The sequence below is a fragment of the Anguilla rostrata genome, chromosome 9 (genome assembly GCF_018555375.3).
Source record: "Anguilla rostrata isolate EN2019 chromosome 9, ASM1855537v3, whole genome shotgun sequence".
NCBI classification, from domain to species: domain Eukaryota; kingdom Metazoa; phylum Chordata; class Actinopteri; order Anguilliformes; family Anguillidae; genus Anguilla; species Anguilla rostrata.
Genome location: NC_057941.1, coordinates 3,032,501 through 3,049,540, shown reverse-complemented (window position 1 = coordinate 3,049,540; position 17,040 = coordinate 3,032,501). Strand labels below are relative to the sequence as shown.

Genomic DNA, 17,040 nt, shown 5'->3' with positions numbered 1-17,040 from the left:
AGGCTGCGGCACTTCAGAAGCGAGCCATCGCGCGTGGGCGTGGCCCGTTGCCACGGAGACCGGGGGACGCACCGCCAGCCTTACCGCGGGAGCCCGAACGCGCCGCTCCCGCGCTCCTTATGACCGCTGATCGAGCCGCACAGGTGAATGCACAGGTGAACGCACAGGTGAACGCACAGGTGAATGCACAGGTGAATGCACAGGTGAACGCTCAGGTGAACACTTAGGGCCGGGTCAGAGGAAACTCTCTGCCGTCACGTAACCGTGGAAACACCCTGTGACCAGCGGGGACCTCCGGGGGTTGAGAATCGGAGAGGGGGGACATGGGAAATGGGACATGGGGTTGAGTATCTGGGCATCGGGTTGAGTATCTGGCGAGCTTCTAGAAGCTTCTCACCACTCGCTCCCGAAGTGTGACATATTTGTGATCAAGTATGTCCTTTTATATCGAAGGTAACAGATCATAAATTGCATGTATTTCCCCAAAGTACCCCCCCCCCCAACAACATTACAGGCAGACCCCCATTCCAAACCCCTCCCTTCTCAGTCCACTTTTGACGTCCAAAAAAAACCCCACACAAATAAATAAAGCAGAAGAAATTGGACTCTGTGATGTATGTTAATGAAGTAGAAACATACTCACATGGATTAACGTTTGCCAAAAATTTTATTATGTCAACAGTAGTCCCTTTCCAGATGCCTTTTTTAAAATTTTATTTTATTTTATTTGGACCCCTCTAGCATCGTACCCTCAGGACATCTCTTTCCTTTAATGTGGGGAAACACAAGGAATCTCTTGTTTCTCATTTCTGGCTGAAATAAAAAGGCGATTTTGCCCCCAGAGAAATGTTATACTCGGCCGTGTTTGTGTAGCGGGGTTAATAAAACTGCCCTGCTGCAGAGCTCGCCGCACGGTTTGCTTTCCCTGACTATGAATCGCTGGGTTGTGTTCCTGGTGCTGTGAGCGGTGCAGACTGAGCGAGGGACCGGCAGCAAATGCCTTTTATACTTTTATACACAGCTGTGGAGTCCGCTACAATATGAGGGGGGGGGACCAGTGTTTAAATGGGCTGGACCTCCAGGGTTCATTGATGTCAGTGACACTTGACCTTCGCAAAAAATTAAACCACACCACTCCCAAAAAAAAAAAAAAAAAAAAAAAAAAGGATGGAATGATTTTTCACAACATGCTGTTGTGTGTACTTTGAGCACCCTCCCTAGGTGAGCTGAAGAGAAATGACATCATCGCACAGCAGGGTGGGTCATGTGGAGTTGTGGCCAGAAGGTGGCAGCAGACCTTACCTGTTCTGTAGAGGTAGCCAAGTTGTGCAGGGCTGTGCATCGTTGCACAAGCAGTCAGCTGATCCCAGGTGTCTTCTGCAGTTCTTTTGTTTAATTTGCCTCCATTTGTTTAAACCATACTGCAGGGGTTGAAAAGGGCGCACTATTTTATTAATCAAAAGGCTTTTTGAATAGAGTTGGGTTGCGCTCTTATTTGAGCCTTTAGGTCAGGTTCAGAGGTGTGTAATGTAGATCAAAATAATTCAGTAAAAATGTTCATGTACAACCCGCGCTCTGTGTTTATCGATTACGACGAGGCTTAAAATATGAGCATTTTTATTTTTATCGCCCTCATCAGTGAAACGATGCTGTGCAGGACACAGTCTGAAGTGTGTGCGTTGTCTTTCCTGCTTGTTTGGCGGTCTTCAGTGTTATAGTTCCATCCGAACTGAACTGGGCTGCAGTCAGCCTGCAGATATTTAGCGTGAATTTCAAACAGACAGTTTGCGGTTATTCTGCCCACCCTGGCAGCATTTTAACGCCGATACTCTCTTTCGCCCCCCCCGACCCCCCCGGGGGGGGCTGATGTCACAGTAGACTCGTTAATGGCCTCGCGGGTCCAGAGGCGAACCCCCCGCTGAGGTGATGTCACCGAGGGGACGGCGGTGGGCGGTCTCCGAGGGAGAGGGGACGGCTCAGGACACGCGCGAGGCGAGGAGTTTAAAAACAAACCGGCATCCCGCGCCTCTCCTCCCGCGTCTCTCCCACGCGTCTCTCCTCCCGCGTCTCTCCTCCCGCGTCTCTCCCACGCGTCTCTCTCCTCCCGCGTCTCTCTCCTCCCGCGTCTCTCCCACGCGTCTCTCCCACGCGTCTCTCCCGCGTCTCTCCTCCCGCGTCTCTCCTCCCGCGTCTCTCCCACGCGTCTCTCTCTCCCACGCGTCTCTCTCCTCCCGCGTCTCTCCCACGCGTCTCTCCCGCGTCTCTCTCTCCCACGCGTCTCTCTCCTCCCGCGTCTCTCCTCCCGCGCGTCTCTCCCGCGCGTCTCTCTCTCCCGCGCGTCTCTCCTCCCACGCGTCTCTCTCTCCCGCGTCTCTCCACGCGTCTCTCCCGCGTCTCTCTCCCGCGTCTCTCTCTCGCGTCTCTCTCCCGCGTCTCTCTCTCCCACGCGCTCTCTCCCCCGCGTCTCTCTCCTCCCGCGTCTCTCCCACGCGTCTCTCCCGCGTCTCTCCTCCCGCGTCTCTCCTCCCGCGTCTCTCCCACGCGTCTCTCTCTCCCACGCGTCTCTCTCTCCAGCGTCTCTCTCTCCCACGCGTCTCTCTCCTCCCGCGTCTCTCCCACGCGTCTCTCCTCCCGCGTCTCTCCTCCCGCGTCTCTCCCACGCGTCTCTCTCTCCCACGCGTCTCTCTCCTCCCGCGTCTCTCCCACGCGTCTCTCCCGCGCCTCTCTCCCACGCGCTGAAAACCGGCTGCTAACATTCGCCCGTTTGGAATTACGCTTCATTTCAGCGCGATTTGTGCCACGCGTTTTAAAAAATGTTTATTCACGTTTTAGAGATGTTATTTCTCGAAAAGGATGCCACTTTCTCTCTGTCTGTGTAATAACACGCACGCTCTTGAGAGGAAGTTCAGGTCGTTCCAAGCTAACGCTGCGTTGTAGTTTAGCGTTGCGTGCTTTTAGCCGCGTTATTATCTCTGGCCTTAATGCAGATAAAGCTCGTCATCCATTCATCTGATGCGTCCGTGGCCGGGGTGTCAGGGGGGAGGAGGTCCATGGAAATGGTCTGCTTGGTTAATTTTGACATCCTGTCTGTGGCTATCGACAGCCTGTTTTAAAGAGAGATCAATGAAGGCCTGGGGTTTGGATGGGGGGGGGGGTGAGGGGTGCGGGGTGTGTCGCAGTGGCGGGGAGGTTGGGGTGGGGGGGGCTAGGGGGCAAGGCCATGGTGAAGCATATTGAGTGTTTTATATATTGATGTCCACTGGACACCGCCCCCCACCCCACCTCCCCATCTACAGCTGCTCAATCCTTCTCACAGGAAGCAGTGGCGTCCGGGTATTGAGTTTGGGGGGGGGGGGGGCCTTGCGGACACACCCCCCTGCCCCCACCAGGAAAATAATGCTTGTCAGAGCAGAAGTCCAGCTCACTAACCCAGTTAAGTTTGATCAGAAGTCGATGGTGAGAAAGCAATCTGCCACTGTCCCGCTCGGTGGCCCCTGCATGGTCTGAGCGATGCAGGCCTTTAGTTGGCCTTTTTAAGCCATTTCTCAGAAGAAAGCTTCTCAGAAGATTGCTGGAATGTCTTATAAATATCCAGGTCTTTGTTCCTCCTGCGAGTTCTCCTGTGTGCATTAAAAATGCTGAGTTTGTGAAATGCAAAAGCGAAATTCTGTGTGAGAAGCGTACTGCTTTTTCTTTAGTGCTAGTTTAGAACCTCTGAACAAGCAGCAACTCCATTATTTCAAAAAAGGTGCTGTCCCTTCATGAACTTTGACCTTTCCCCCTCTCATGCTCTTGGGCGTGCTCTGTTTGAGTCCCATTGTTTTAGCCAATTTATTGTGTCAGTGTCTGGTGTTCTGTTGGTGAGATTTTGGCCATGTTTTTGTGCAGACTGAAAGCCGTTGCTGTTTTGCTCCTGGTGCTTCGGTCCTGTTTGTAATATTAGTCCTGTAGCCTTGGAGTGGAGAGCTGGACAGCTCCTGAGCCAGAACAGGGCGGGACCGTCCTCCTGTGGCAGTTTCTGGGATTTCAGTCCTTTCCAGCATTGTTTTATAAAGATGGCAGGCGCACTCACGCTCTCCGTTAACCCAGCCAGTATAACCCAGCCACCCAACCTGCCCCGGTCCACTGCCTCTCTGTCTGTCTGCCTCTCTGTCTGTCTGTCTGTCTGCCTGCCTCTCTGTCTGTCTGTCTGTCTGTGTGGCGTGTCAGCGAGCTCTGTCTCTGGAAGCTCAGAATGTCGCCCCAGATCTCAGCACACCGCGCCGGACGCGTCTCTGTTCAGTGTGCACGGAGCGCCGGACGCGTCTCTGTTCAGTGTGCACACCGCGTCGGACGCGTCTCTGTTCAGTGTGCACGGAGCGCCCAGGTTATAACGGACAGCGTGATGCATCGCTGGAAACGCCGCGCCAGGCTCCGGTTACGCCGCGACGCGCCCCGTCTGGCGGTCTGACTCTTACCGCTGGACTGGCCGCCGTGTTCCACGATGACACGATTAATGCGTCCTCGTGTGTGATGTAATGCTGACCTCATGTGTATTATGAGCACACACACGCTTTGAGGTGATGCGATGATCTAGTCTCTGGTGCTGTGAGTAACTGAGAAATGATTTATTAATAACGATGACTGCTTTTTAAAATGTTTTGTGTACTGATTTCTTCAGAGTCCTGCAGGTAGAAGCATTGAGTTTGAAGCGATCTCTTTTTTAATTTGAATTCTAACAGCCTCATTTTGCAGGTTGTCTATGGAGAGTATTTTACCTGTAAAAGTCTGAGAGCAGAATTGAGTTTTAAGCGATCCCTTCAGTCTGTCTGAGTTGTGACAGCATGACTGCAGTTTGTTCATGAGGAATATAAAAAAATGAAAGTCTGAAAGATGGCTTTTCTTGAAAGATGCTTGCCTCCCCCCCATCAGCAGCCCTCCCCATCATCCCCCGTCCATAAAACATTCCCACTGTGTGCATTCAGTGCAGTACAAATGTGCTGGTTATTGTGTGCATACTGTACAGTACTGACACGTGTTCTGGTTATTATGTGCATGTGCATGTGGTATGGTACGGGTGCATGTGCTGGTTATAAAGTGTTACAGATTGTAGTCCTAAAACCCAGAAATAGCGTGGTCAGTTGCTCCTGGGGACACCACTGATTCTCAGGTCAAAGGTCAAGGTTGCTGAGTGTCCTTGTAAGGCCTGGTTTCGTGTCTCTGAATGGCTTAAAGGACATTGATTTAGATCAGCTCCAAACTGACATTAAGCCCCTACTCCTGAGCTCCCTGACGTTTTTCACACACGCACACACACACATGCACACACGCACACACACAGACACGCACACGCACACGCGCACACACACACACACACACACAGACACACACACACACACACAGAGGCACACGCACACACACACATGCACACACACGCACACACAGAGGCACACGCACACACTCACACACACGCACACACATGCACACGCGCACACACACACAGAGGCACGCACACGCGCGCACACGCGCACACACACACGCACACAGAGGTGCATGCACACACACACACGCACACAGAGGCGCACGCACACATGCACACACACACACACACACACACACCCCGTGTCTCTCCTCCGCCCCTCTCTGTTGGTCTGGCTGGCTTCCTGTTGTTCAGTCGTGTGTCTCCCACTGTTTGTTCCTGAAGATTTAAAGAGCTGTATTTTGTCCTCTTAAGTGACAGGAACTCGCATCCATTTGTGTTCAGCTGTAGCGGGAGAAAAGACTGAGGTCAGCAGGGACAGTTATGACTGTGTGTGTGTGTGCGAGTTCTGTTTATACCCTTTACACACCAACACTACCCTCACGTGTGTGTGTGTGTGTGTGCGTCTATGTGTGTCTGTCTGTGTGTATGTGTATGTGCGTGTGTGTGCGTCTGTGTCCCCGTCCTCTGGTCCCCACACGCCCTGCTGTTTGAGTGCTGGGGGCAGACGGACTCACTCTCTCCACCTGTTGGCTCAGCCTGGCCTGGGCTCAATAGACCCAGTGTCCCGCACCACCATCTGGCACCGCACACTCTACACGTGTGTGCGCCTCACCGCCCGCTGGTGTTGTTTGCACAGCTGTGTTTGATTGTGCGTGTGTGTGTGTGTGTGTGTGCGCGCGTGTGTCTGTGTGTGTGTGCGCGTGCATGCGTGCGTGCGTGTGTGTACGTGTCTGTGTGTGCGTGCATGTGTGTACGTGTCTGTGTGCGTGTGTGTCTATGTGTGTGTGTGCGTGTGAAAATAGACAGTGTCTGTCAGACCGTGTCTGTTTAACAGGAAGCCTTTCATGAAGTCTCTCTGCTGGTTGCTATGCTGCTAATGTCAGTCACTCACGAGAGGGATTTCATTTATTTATTTATTTTTTGCCCCCTTTGTGTATAGGCCAGGCCAACCTTTTAAGTTCTAGTTGAGAAAATGTGTTTAAGTCTGTGTGGGGTTCAGTCTGCAGGGATGTTTAATAGGATCCTGTAAATCCGTGCTGGTCCCACAGCGGGGGTCTGATTTTGGGGGCAGTTTTGGGGGTCCAGGTTGTCCTCCCCGGGTTGTGCGGCTGTGATGTTGCAGGTGTGTCTGCGCTGCTCACCTCTCCTCCCCCTCTCTCTTTCTCTCTCCCTCTCTTCAGGATCTGAACACCATCTACTGCCACCTGTACCACATGGACGTGCTGTCTCACCTGCGGGAGCACCAGCTCAGGTGAGATGAGGTCATCGATCGCCCCGGCGCGGCGCGGCGTAGCGTAGCGTGGCGTAGCGGTGTCTGCTGCGGAGCCTGAGTGGGGTGACTCACGGCTGCGCGTTAGCTTTTAGTGTCCCCCTGGAGATCGCCCTGCGTGTCCCCGGTGTCCTGGGGGGGGGGGCTCGTCTACCCCTCCCTTTACCCCCCCTCCCTCCAGAAAACCACAGGCCTTGCTGGAGCACGTTTCAGATTTCGCTCCCCTGTTGAGGTCTGTGCGCTGTCTGAGCGCCAGACTGGTACATGGTAAATGGACTGCATTTATATAGCGCTTTTATCCAAAGCGCTTTACAATTGATGCCTCTCATTCGCCAGAGCAGTTGGGGTTAGTGTCTGCTCAGGACACTTCGACACGCCAGGCGGTTGACGCACCTCGACTGCAGACAACGGTCTTACCTCCTGAGCTATGTCGCCCCCATAAAAAAATATGGGGCTGGGCTGGGCTGAGAGGTGTGAGGACTGCTAACTGAAGCTAACCGAGGCTCAACATTTTTACATTTAGTGATCTGAAGGGTGTACCACGAAGTGATATTACAGGGTTAGCAAGCTGACTGAAGCTTTAACCCTGGGTTCTCCGTATCACAGCACTGACTTGCTTTAAACTGGGATATATATCGCCATGGTAACGTGCGCTGCGTGGCTAACCCCGGCTAACCTGCTCTGGGGCAGGTTGTGTTCGGGCTCTCGGGCCGAAGCGCGCGAGGGCGCCGCCCTTTGAGCAATCAGCCCGGGGAAGGGCGTCCCGCTCCCGCTGGATCCCGTGGGGCTCGGGGGTGTTTTCGCAGGGCGGGGATCATTTAGAGAATAAACTAATCCGCCTGTTGTCTGCGTGGATAACCTTCACGTCACCAAACATGCAGGCTACATTCTCACCGGAGGCAATGCAGTAGGCTTGCATATGAACGCCTGGGGTTCCAGAAGCTCTCATGTCTACTTCCCTTAATTATTGGACAATAATTAAGGGAAGTAGAGTACCATAATAATTGGATCTAGGTTATAGGGTCTGGGCCTGGGTTCTTGTCTCGGGCTCCTGGGTTCCGGCTCCAGGCTCCTGGCTCCTGGTTTCTGGGTCCTGGTCTCAGGGTTCCTGAATCCTGGGTCCATGCACTGTGTATTGCTGTGGGCAGTCAGCACTGAACCTGTGGCTGGTGGTTGGAGATCCAGCCCTGTGGTCCAGCGCCCTCATTATAAACCCCTCAGATACCCCCTGCTCATACTACAGGCGTGAGTGAGTAACATGGCCCGAATGATTCAGAACCTCTTCAGATCACCTCCAGAACATCAGAGGCTCTCCGTGTTCCCCCCTGCTGAGCCGTAGAGGGTCTAAATCTAAACCCCTGATCTAAATCCCTGCTCTCCTGTCCCTTTCAGGTCCATGTGCACGCTGGCCCACTACGAGCGCTACGACGCCAACCACGTCCTGTTCTGGTGAGTCGGACCCGAGCGGCGCCGCCTCCTGCCCCGGTTCCCCCCGACGGGTCCACATCGCCGTGGGTTACGGGCTCCGCTGCCCGCTGTGTCTGACTCCACGTCGCTCGTATCGCAGAAAAAAGATTATTACCCCCCACCCCCCCCCCGTCCGCAGCCACGTTAATCTCCTTCCATTACCTCTCACGTCTGCGCAGCGCGGAGATTAGTCGCTCCACTTCCTCACTTTTATCGCCCTGATTAAATATTGGTGGCGTAAAATATTAAAAGATCGTTTTGTTTTTTTAATTTTTTTCCCCTCACTCCGGGTTATTATCAGCCTCATTCATATCTCAGGCTTTGTTTAATATTTAATCCCTGGGGGTTGGGGGGGGGGGGGGGGTAGAGTAATGGTGAGAACGTGTGAGTCCCATCTCAACTGCCTATGCCCAAAGATTCACTAATGTCCCATATGCCTAATCTCTCGTTATGTCCAGAAAGCCAGTTAATAATAATTATAAATATTATTAGAAAGCATATTAAGATGATTAAGGGCTTTCTTTTGAATCCGTCCTGGTTTTTAGATGTTCCCTCCTTGAATCTCTGTGGGGTGGTTCTTTTTTTGGTCTTTCTCGAATGGTTACCGTGACACCTGTTCCCGAGAGACAGGCCGGGTGTGAGCTCCTCTGGCGAATTTCTGTTGAGAGGTGAACGCGGTCCAGGAGGTCCGTTTACAGAAACGAAACCATGGAAACGGATGACACCCGGATGAGAGCAGAATTCCCAGATTCCGGTTTGGTGCCCTAACTTCCTGTTGTTCTCAGTCTCTTCCTCTCCCTCTCTCTCGCAGTCCGGACCACCTCTCCACGTGCTGGTACATCCTGCTGTCCGGCTCGGTGTTTGTGAAGGAGCACATGTACCTGGCCCGCTGCTGGTACGTACACGATCCCGGAGCGGGGCGGGGGGGCGGCGAGGGAGTGGGGGGGGCGAGGGGGGTCTCTCAGATTCCCTCTCCTGTGACTGACGCACCTCACATCTCCTCATCTCCACCAATCTGATTACACCGGCAAGCTGGGATTTGATTTGATCAATTTCATGTTCCTTGGAGTTTCTGGGATCTGTCTTTCTCTCTGTCTCTCTCTCTCTCTCTCTCTGTCTGTATCTGTCTCTCTCTCTGTCTCTCTCTGTCTCTCTCTCCCTTCCTCTCCCCCTCCCCCCCTCCCTCTTGTGTCAGTGTATGTTTTTGTTTGGGACTGGGTGGGAGTGTGTGTTTGTTGTTTGTGTGTGGGCTATGCTGTACCTCCAGCAGTGAGGGGTGTGTTTGTGTTTGTATTAATGTTTGCTTTAGTCTCCTTCCATCCCCGCCCCCCCGTAGAACACATCCAGCTCCAGTTAGCTTCACAGCAGAAAGCTGGGTGCGTTTTTTAAAAGCATCGACCAGTTGGGTTTGCCCTGCTCCTGTGCTGAAGTGGGGCAGTGGGGCTGGGTTAGTGTCACCCCTCCAGGCAAGAGTGTGTGTGTGTGTGTGTGTGTGTGCGTTTACGTATGTGTCTGTGTGTGTGTGTGAGTGTCTATGTGTGATGTGTCTGTGTGTGTGTGCTGGGTATGTGATGCGGGTGTTTATCTGTGATGTGTCGTGTCGGTGTGAGGTCGGGTGAGTGAGATGAGGCACAGAGGGGAGGGGGGGGGGGGGGCGTGGTGGGGGGTGGGACTGGAATGCGGAACTTGTTGCTGGACTGTGGCTCAGATGTGTGGCTGTGAGCTCATCCACACAGGAAACGAGCGCTCTGTCCCACACGCTCCTCCAGCGCTCTCTCACACCGGTCCGCGGGAGAAACGCTCCTCCTGCAGGAGAATAAGCAGCCCTTAGCGGCCAGTCCTCCCTGCTGGACACCAGGAGCTGCTCTCTGATTGGAGCAGAGCAGCCGGAGGGGGAGTCTGTGCGTCTCTGCGGAACTCTTACTCAGTTCAGGCTTCCTCTGGCCGAGTCTGGGACAGTATTCCTGTTGAAGTACGTCCAGGGTAAGCAGGACCTTTTTTATTCATTTAATTTATTTTATTTCCTCTCTCTCGCTCAGAGAGACCCGCCACAAATTTTGGATCTGACGCCGCCCCCCCTCCCCCCCCGGTGCTGCGGGGTGTTTTTAGGCTCGCTGGAGGAGGAGGAGGAGCCTGAGGGGGTCCCCCTATTTTTTGGAGGTCTGGCAGCAGGGTGGCAGTTTCCTGGGATAGTTCCCAGACAGGAAGTTTAAATTTTTCGCTGTGTGGGACGGTGGGTTTGAATCAGGCCCTTTAACAGCGAGGTGCACAGCGGTCATGTTTATAAACGGGGTAGAGTGAGAGACAGAGGAACGGCGGAGGGTAGGGGAGGGCTGGGTGGGGTGGGGGGGGGGTAAGGCTGTAATTTAGGCTGTACGCCTGGCACCGGAACGCCCCCCCCCCCCCCCCCCCAGGCCCAGCCGTGAGTCTCATCTCTGCTCTCCATGTCCACTGTTTCCATTCTACTGAAGCCGTAGCTTCTCTGGTTTCTCCAGGTCCGGGTTAGGGTTAGGAGCTGTACAGCCTGACTGTATGAACACCAAGTCTAAGCTTTTATTTATTTATTTTGTTTCTTTGACTCGGAAAGTGAAGCGGAGTATCGCTTCTCACCCTCCGCTCCATAGCGAGCAGCGGTGGAGAGACGCTCTTCTTCTTTCTGTGGTTCGTGTGAGTGCGCCCCCTGCAGGCCTGGACCATGTACTACCGCGGGTGAATTAAGGACTTAGCGCTTTTTAACGATGCGGGTGTGTTTTCCGCCCGTTGGCTTAAAGCCGGGCACCCACCGCACGCGTCGCGTAAGCGTCGCGTAAGCAGCACGGCGAAGCAGCGCGGCGCGTAGCGTGTCTCCACTGGTTCCGTTTGTGTTGCGCAAAGGCTTGCTTAAAGCTCTATATTCCTAGTAGCTCTCGCAGTCTGCAGTGGGATTACATCGTGTATTTCACGTTTGTTCACGACTGTTGATTATGGGTTAAGTGAATACTTTGGTGAGAGACCTTTTTCAGTTTGTTAATTTGGTAATATTTCGTTAACTCGTAAATACGTGAGAAAGTAAACGCTTTCAAGAATTACCATAAACTTAAATCGCAACGTAGCCTGCATAACAATCAATCTCAAACTGTATTAATTTATTTGCTTGGTTAACAAGCGTGCCAATTTCATGAAGAATATGTAATGATCATAATAATAATAAATAATCCGTAATCAACCATTGGGAATTCCCGTGTTGTCTTGTCATTCACGTTAAAACATTTATAGGATCAGATTTAGTAAAATCAGATAATCATGAAAAAGACAGTAACAGTTTAATCTTGAAGGGATATGAACACCACAACGCCATGAACACCGGAAGCTTTGAAGTACAAGTGCAATAAAGGCTTGCTTACAACTTCATTTATAAAATAGGTGCATTTTCATCGGCAAGACCACTAAATAATCGGATTTTTTTTAAAGCTCTGTGGATTATCTGATTTTTATTAACAAGCCCTTTTTGAAAGCACGGCGAACGAAGACATCGGAGAAGTCAAATAGGCTGAGCAATGGTTGGTTAAAAACTACCTTCCAACACTCGAGCTAACAAACCGCTGCTCGGTGCATTCACTTCTACCTCATTCTATAGGCTACGTCTTTCTGTGGTGTATTTTCAAATTTACCCCACCCCCTCCGCAAAATAAGACAGCGAAACTTAAGTTTGCCTTTTCCCCAGGTTCCAGTTATTTTATTTATTTATTTATTTATTTTTACAAAACGAAAAGGCTTGTATTTTTTTTAGCTGCTTATAAAATATCTGGGAGGTAACTAGGGACACACCCCCAGTAATATAAGGATGAAATATAAATCAGAGCATGTATACCTAGCATTTTAGAGCATATTTCTGTGTATAAACAGGCCATCGTGACGCGCGACAAGCCGAAAAAATAGAAAAAGCGAAAACTACACTTCAGTTCAGCTGTGTCGCGCGAGCTTCGCAGCGGTACGCGACGCGTTCGCATCTGGTGGAGACGACGTCGCCCGCTGCCGTTGTAGTAACAGTACTTCAACTCGCTTCAGTTACGCGCGTAGCCGCTGCGAGTCGATACGCGTGCGGTGGGTGCCGGCTAAGCCGGGCCCCACGCACGCGTCGACGCCGAGCGCACTACGCGCGTATTACGCCCGTAACTGAATGCACCGAGTGAATGCACCGAGCAGGGGTTTGTTAGCTCGAGTGTTGGAAGGTAGTTTTTAACCAACCATTGCTCAGTCTATTTGACTTCTCCGATGTCTTCGTTCGCCGTGCTTTCAAAAAGGGCTTGTTAATAAAAATCAGATAATCCACAGAGCTTTAAAAAAATCAGATTGTTTAGTGGTCTGTGCCGATGTAAAATGTATCATTATTATAAATGAAGTTGTAAGCAAGCCTTATTGCACTTGTACTTCAAAGCTTCGGTGTTCATGGCGTTGTTGGTGTTTCATATCCCTTCAAGATTAAACTGTTACTGTCTTTTTCATGATTATCTGATTTTACTAAATTCGATCCTATAAATGTTTTGACGTGAATGACAGACAACACGGAATTCCCAATGGTTGATTACGGATTAATATATTATTATGATCATTACATATTCTTCATGAAATTTGACGTTGGTAACCAAGCAAATTAAATTAATAAGTTTGAGATTGATTGTTATGCAGCTACGTTACGAATTTAAGTTTATGGTAATATCTGAAAGCTTTACTTTCTCACTATTACGGAAGTTAACGAAATATTCCAAATTAAAACTGAAAAGGTCTCTCACCAAAGTATTCACTAACCCATAATCAACAGTCGTGAACAAACGTGAAATACACGATGTAATCCCACTGCAGACTGCGAGAGCTACTAGGAATATATAGCTTTAAGCAAGCCTTTGCGCGACACAAACGGAACCAGTGGAGACACGCTACGCGCCGCGTCGTGCTGCTTCGCCGTGCTGCTTTACGCGATGCGTGCGGTGGGTGCCCGGCGTTACCCTTAATGAGAGTTTAAAGTCTACTTCATAAATACTTCTTGTGTCTGCTTATTTCAAACTTTTTTCCCCAAAACAAACATTTAATATTGAATCGTATATGTTTGTTTTTTGGTTAAGTTTAAGTAAATGTGAGCAGAATAGTTGAACCATTCAACAGAATCCTTTTTTTTGCTTGCAAATTAAATTTGAAAGTGAGTGAAAATGAGGCAGTTGGTTTATCGCGATGCTGATGGGGGAGAAAGCGCGACTCCGGTGTGTGTCATGAAGACGAAGGAAACGAGTCCTCACAGTCATGGCGTGTGTTCAGCTCGCATGGCGGTCAGCGTGGCGGTCGGCACACGCTGGTCTGTGAAGGATGTGCGTGACGGAACAGACAGCTGTCTGTGAGAGAGAGAGAGAGACGTGTGCAACAGAGAGAGGCCTGTGGTTTCGCCTGTGGAGTCAGCAGTCTCCGTTTCCAAGGAGATCTGGGTCCAAACCGAAGATTACCCCCCCCCCCCCCCCAACTGTTTTTTTTCTTGTTTTCAATCTACCAGTGTGTACGTGACTGAGAAAGTTTACTCCCTATATAACTGACAGAGTTTGTGGCGAGCCTGCAAATGCATCGGATTAAATATTTCATGAGCTGGATTCCTTTGCTTGCATCCTTTTAGAAGTGCAGCCATTTCAATATCACTCTTCTGGAAAATCAGATTGGGGATGGTCTTTAAGAAAAAAAATAAAATAAAAAAAAATAAGAACGCTGTAAAGTGCTGATTTAGTTTTGTTTTTTAAAATGAGGTTATCGCATGGAAGCCACAGTGGCTCTGTGCTGGTCGGAAGCATCTCTCAGTTCATTCCAACGGGCCATCGATGAGATTGACTCATTGATTTAAAACGACTGTGTCGGGCCTTCGGTACGCAAACCTTATTGGATCTGTGAGTGAACGAGGCATCTGAAGTCAATACTTTCCTAGCATGCCGTGCCAACTGAAATGATTATGAGAGCGATATTAGCCACGAGAACGTGTCTGCACCACTTCGACCTGGATGTGCATGTTCAGCTGCTGATGAAACAAAGGTTCTAACCGCTGTCTTACAGGAAGTCCCATTGCACGTCCTCTCGTCTTGCTGATTGCTTTGTTTCAGCTCATTAACCTTTGCTGCGGGTTCGTTATCTCACATTAGCATGTTAGCAAACAGAAGTGCTAATAGTGAAGCGGCACTATGGCCAAGGTTCAGTTTGCACATCGAGCGATTGGGTCTGTTGTCTGTCTCTAGTAGAGTAGCTCCCCCGCCAGTTTATTTGTGAAGGAGTTGGACGGGCTCATCGTGCATCGGTATCTGCCCGACCCGATCGTGTTTCTGTAGTGTTGTAAGACCGTGAGGCTCTCTCAAATGGCCCGAGTCACTTCACTGGAGAGAAAAGCCAGTTCACTGGAAGTAGCCAATGCTCTGTTGCAAGAGCGACACCAAAACAGACGCACTTGGTAACGTCTTCGCCCGCAAACAAACTCTGGATGCTCGGCCCTCTTGCTGGGCATTTGGATACTGATTAAGAGACTAGTAAAATAAGAGCAGGCAGGACTAGACAAGACGTCAGCGAGTAAGCGAGTGACTTTATATATCGTATATCATGTGCCTGTTGATTGCATGGGGATAAATGTGTCAAAGATAAAAATCACTCTGAACGATTGTTTCTCTTGAGGTTTTGGCTCATTCAGACGCAACGTTCTTACCGCAGGACGTCGCTGCACCACTTCCTGTTTTCTGAGCGGCAGAGGGTGCTGACAGACGCACGCACGTGCGACCGGCGACTGGCGAAGCCGCGTTCCCAGACCGCCTTCGCCGCCGTGTTTCGGGCGCCGTGATTGGCCGTGATTGGCGCACGCGTGTGCTCTTAGTGCCGCGGACCTCCGCGTGGCTCTCGCACGTGAGCGACCCGTGCCCTGCGGCTGCAGGTGCATTGTGGGTCTGTCGCCGCCTCTCGAGAGGACCGTTAGGAGACGCATTTGGGGAGCTGCATGATCATGGGAGCAGTTGGACCTCCTTCCTCCTCCCTCTCCTCCTTTTTGAGTCATTGTGGTTTTTGTTTTCCCCTGTTTCCCTTCTCTGGATGATGGAGGTTCATTTTCTCCCAGAATGCACCCCTTTCTCCCTCCTCTCGTGGCCAAGGCTGGAACATGCGCTGAACAATCGCGGAACAGCACCAGAGCGATACGTTTTTATTTGAACACAGTAAACAGTTGCTGTAGTTCTGCATAAGATGGGGCGTTAAACTCCTGTCCAGGAGGGCCACGGTCTCTGCTGCTTTTTCTGATTTCCTTTCAGTCAGCAGACAATTCGGGAAAGAAGGTGTGCGGACTCTTTGGCCAATCAGTGGCTTATGTTAAGCTCTTAAGCGCAGGAGCACATAAAAAACAAACAGACACAGCAGCCCTCCACGATATGAGTTTGAACGAGGCCGTGTGTAGCATTTCGTTAATCGCGCTATAGAAGCCCGCACACCGCACGGCGATAATGGCGGTGTTTCCTCTGCGGAAGACACGCCCTCTCCCTTCGGTGGGTGTGGATTATTCCCCCCACCCCCCAGTTTTGGGGTTTGGTCATTGTGGGGGGAGCATGACGGGTGCTCTCTGTCTGTTGGGCCACAGCCCTGGGGCTTCCGGGCTGGACAGGAATTCCTTTATTGCAGAAACGCCGTCGTCGTTGAGCGGTTGTGAATTTGGTTCCTCATTTGGGGGATGTTCTCCATTCTTAGAAGTAATGACTTGCCCGACACCTACACACGTGGCCATCACGGTTTTATTTTTTTTTTTGTATGTTTATTTGCGGCATATTCTGGTTTTATTTGGCTAAATTAAAATGGTGTCAGACGGAAAAATGCTTTTTTACTTTTCTCATTTCCCTCTACACACCCTCCCCCAGTCTCAGGAAGTGATGTCCTACTCTCGTATCAATTTGATGGCTAAAGCACCAAATAGACAGATAGATAAGATTTATTTATGTATTTATTTATGTATTTATTTATAACATCCCTCAGTTCCTCACAAATGTGCGATTAAACGTGTTTGTCGATATTTGAAATCTGCTGAACTGGCTTCTTCTTTAATTGTAGCTGCGCTATTTATTTACTTACTTACTTACTTACCTGCTGATTTACTTATTTGCACAATCCGTTAGCCGTGATCGCTGAGGGATCTTTTTTGTTCTTAATGTGAAGCGGGGCTCAGTGGCACCCTGAAGCCAAATAAGGTTTTTGTTTGCAGCACTTCAGAGTGGAAACTGTGTATGAAGCCAACGCATAGGGGATGGATGTAGAGCCGTATGGTCTCAGAGCAAGCGGTCTTACACACACGCACACACACACACACACACTCACAGACACACACACAGACACACGACACACAACACAGCACACACACCACAGACACTCACACACACACACACACACACACACACACACAGACACACACACACACACACACACACACACACACACACACACTCACAGACACACACACACACACACACACACACACAGACACACACGCACACACACGCACACACACACCACACGCACACACACAACACGCACACACACACACACACACACACGCACACACACACAACCACACACACACACACACACACCACAGCACACACACACAGACACACACACACCACACGCACACACACACACACACATACCCACACACAGGCACACATGGGCGCACACACACACACGCACTCTGTGTACAGGGAACGGTGCTGTGCATAAAGCACATCGGGCCCTCCTCTGGTTGGGCCCTGGAGGGCCGTACGGATCAATGGGGGCCTCGCCCCCCCCCCCCCTACCATCATCAAAGCCAAACATG

The 17,040-nt window shown here is 50.8% G+C and overlaps 1 protein-coding gene across 9 annotated transcripts in view; it reads left to right on the top strand.

The window, feature by feature from the left end:
- Positions 1 to 17,040, top strand: part of rapgef6 (Rap guanine nucleotide exchange factor (GEF) 6) — a 105,370-nt gene that overhangs the window by 16,815 nt on the left and 71,515 nt on the right. For 8 of the 9 annotated variants that reach the window (XR_010332277.1, XM_064349807.1, XM_064349798.1 and 5 more), the window contains exons 2-4: positions 6,643 to 6,713; positions 8,124 to 8,180; positions 9,010 to 9,093. Coding sequence is in view for 7 of the 9 variants with exons in the window: in XM_064349807.1 (XP_064205877.1) it covers positions 6,643 to 6,713; positions 8,124 to 8,180; positions 9,010 to 9,093 (212 nt within the window). In the remaining 2 variants the exon portion in view is untranslated. Of the gene's footprint in view, positions 1 to 6,642; positions 6,714 to 8,123; positions 8,181 to 9,009; positions 9,094 to 9,959; positions 10,182 to 17,040 lie in introns of those variants that run through there. The other variant, XM_064349803.1, reaches the window with a different exon arrangement.